Source organism: Mesitornis unicolor, unplaced genomic scaffold (assembly GCF_000695765.1).
Source record: "Mesitornis unicolor isolate BGI_N332 unplaced genomic scaffold, ASM69576v1 scaffold40755, whole genome shotgun sequence".
Classification (NCBI taxonomy): Eukaryota; Metazoa; Chordata; class Aves; order Mesitornithiformes; family Mesitornithidae; genus Mesitornis; species Mesitornis unicolor.
The window spans coordinates 1-303 of record NW_010185549.1 but is presented as its reverse complement, the minus strand read 5'-3'; the positions used below and the strand labels follow the sequence as shown (position 1 = coordinate 303).

The window sequence follows — 303 nt, the reverse complement described above, 5'->3', positions numbered from 1 at the left end:
CTCACAGGGTCTTGACCGGGGCGATGGCCTCCTGCCGTGAGAGCTGCACCTCGCGCAGGTCCTCCCGGCGGACGCTGTGGTACCTCCTGCGCACCAGCTCCGGCTCAGAGGGCCGGGCCCGACATGTCTCCTGCAGGTAGCCCACCAGGGCCGGCACCACCACCAACAGGGCAAAGACCAAATACCAGGCAGCTGGAAGAGACAGGAGAGCCGTCAGCTGCAGGAGTATGAGAAAGGGACCGGCCCTGCACACCCCACACGCACCTTGGCCGAGGGTAAGCAGGAGGAAGTTGAGGCCGAGGC

At 66.3% G+C, this 303-nt stretch overlaps 1 protein-coding gene across 1 annotated transcript in view; it reads right to left on the bottom strand.

The window, feature by feature from the left end:
* ZFYVE27 (zinc finger, FYVE domain containing 27) overlaps nt 1–298 on the bottom strand; it is a gene marked incomplete at its 5' end in the record, with an annotated part of 4,172 nt that extends 3,874 nt beyond the window's left edge. Inside the window, 2 exons of the mRNA XM_010184873.1 lie at nt 6–192; nt 265–298. Of these exons, the coding sequence (XP_010183175.1) occupies nt 6–192; nt 265–298 (221 nt within the window). The remainder of the gene's footprint in view (nt 1–5; nt 193–264) is intronic.
* Nucleotides 299–303: the final 5 nt, after the last annotated feature.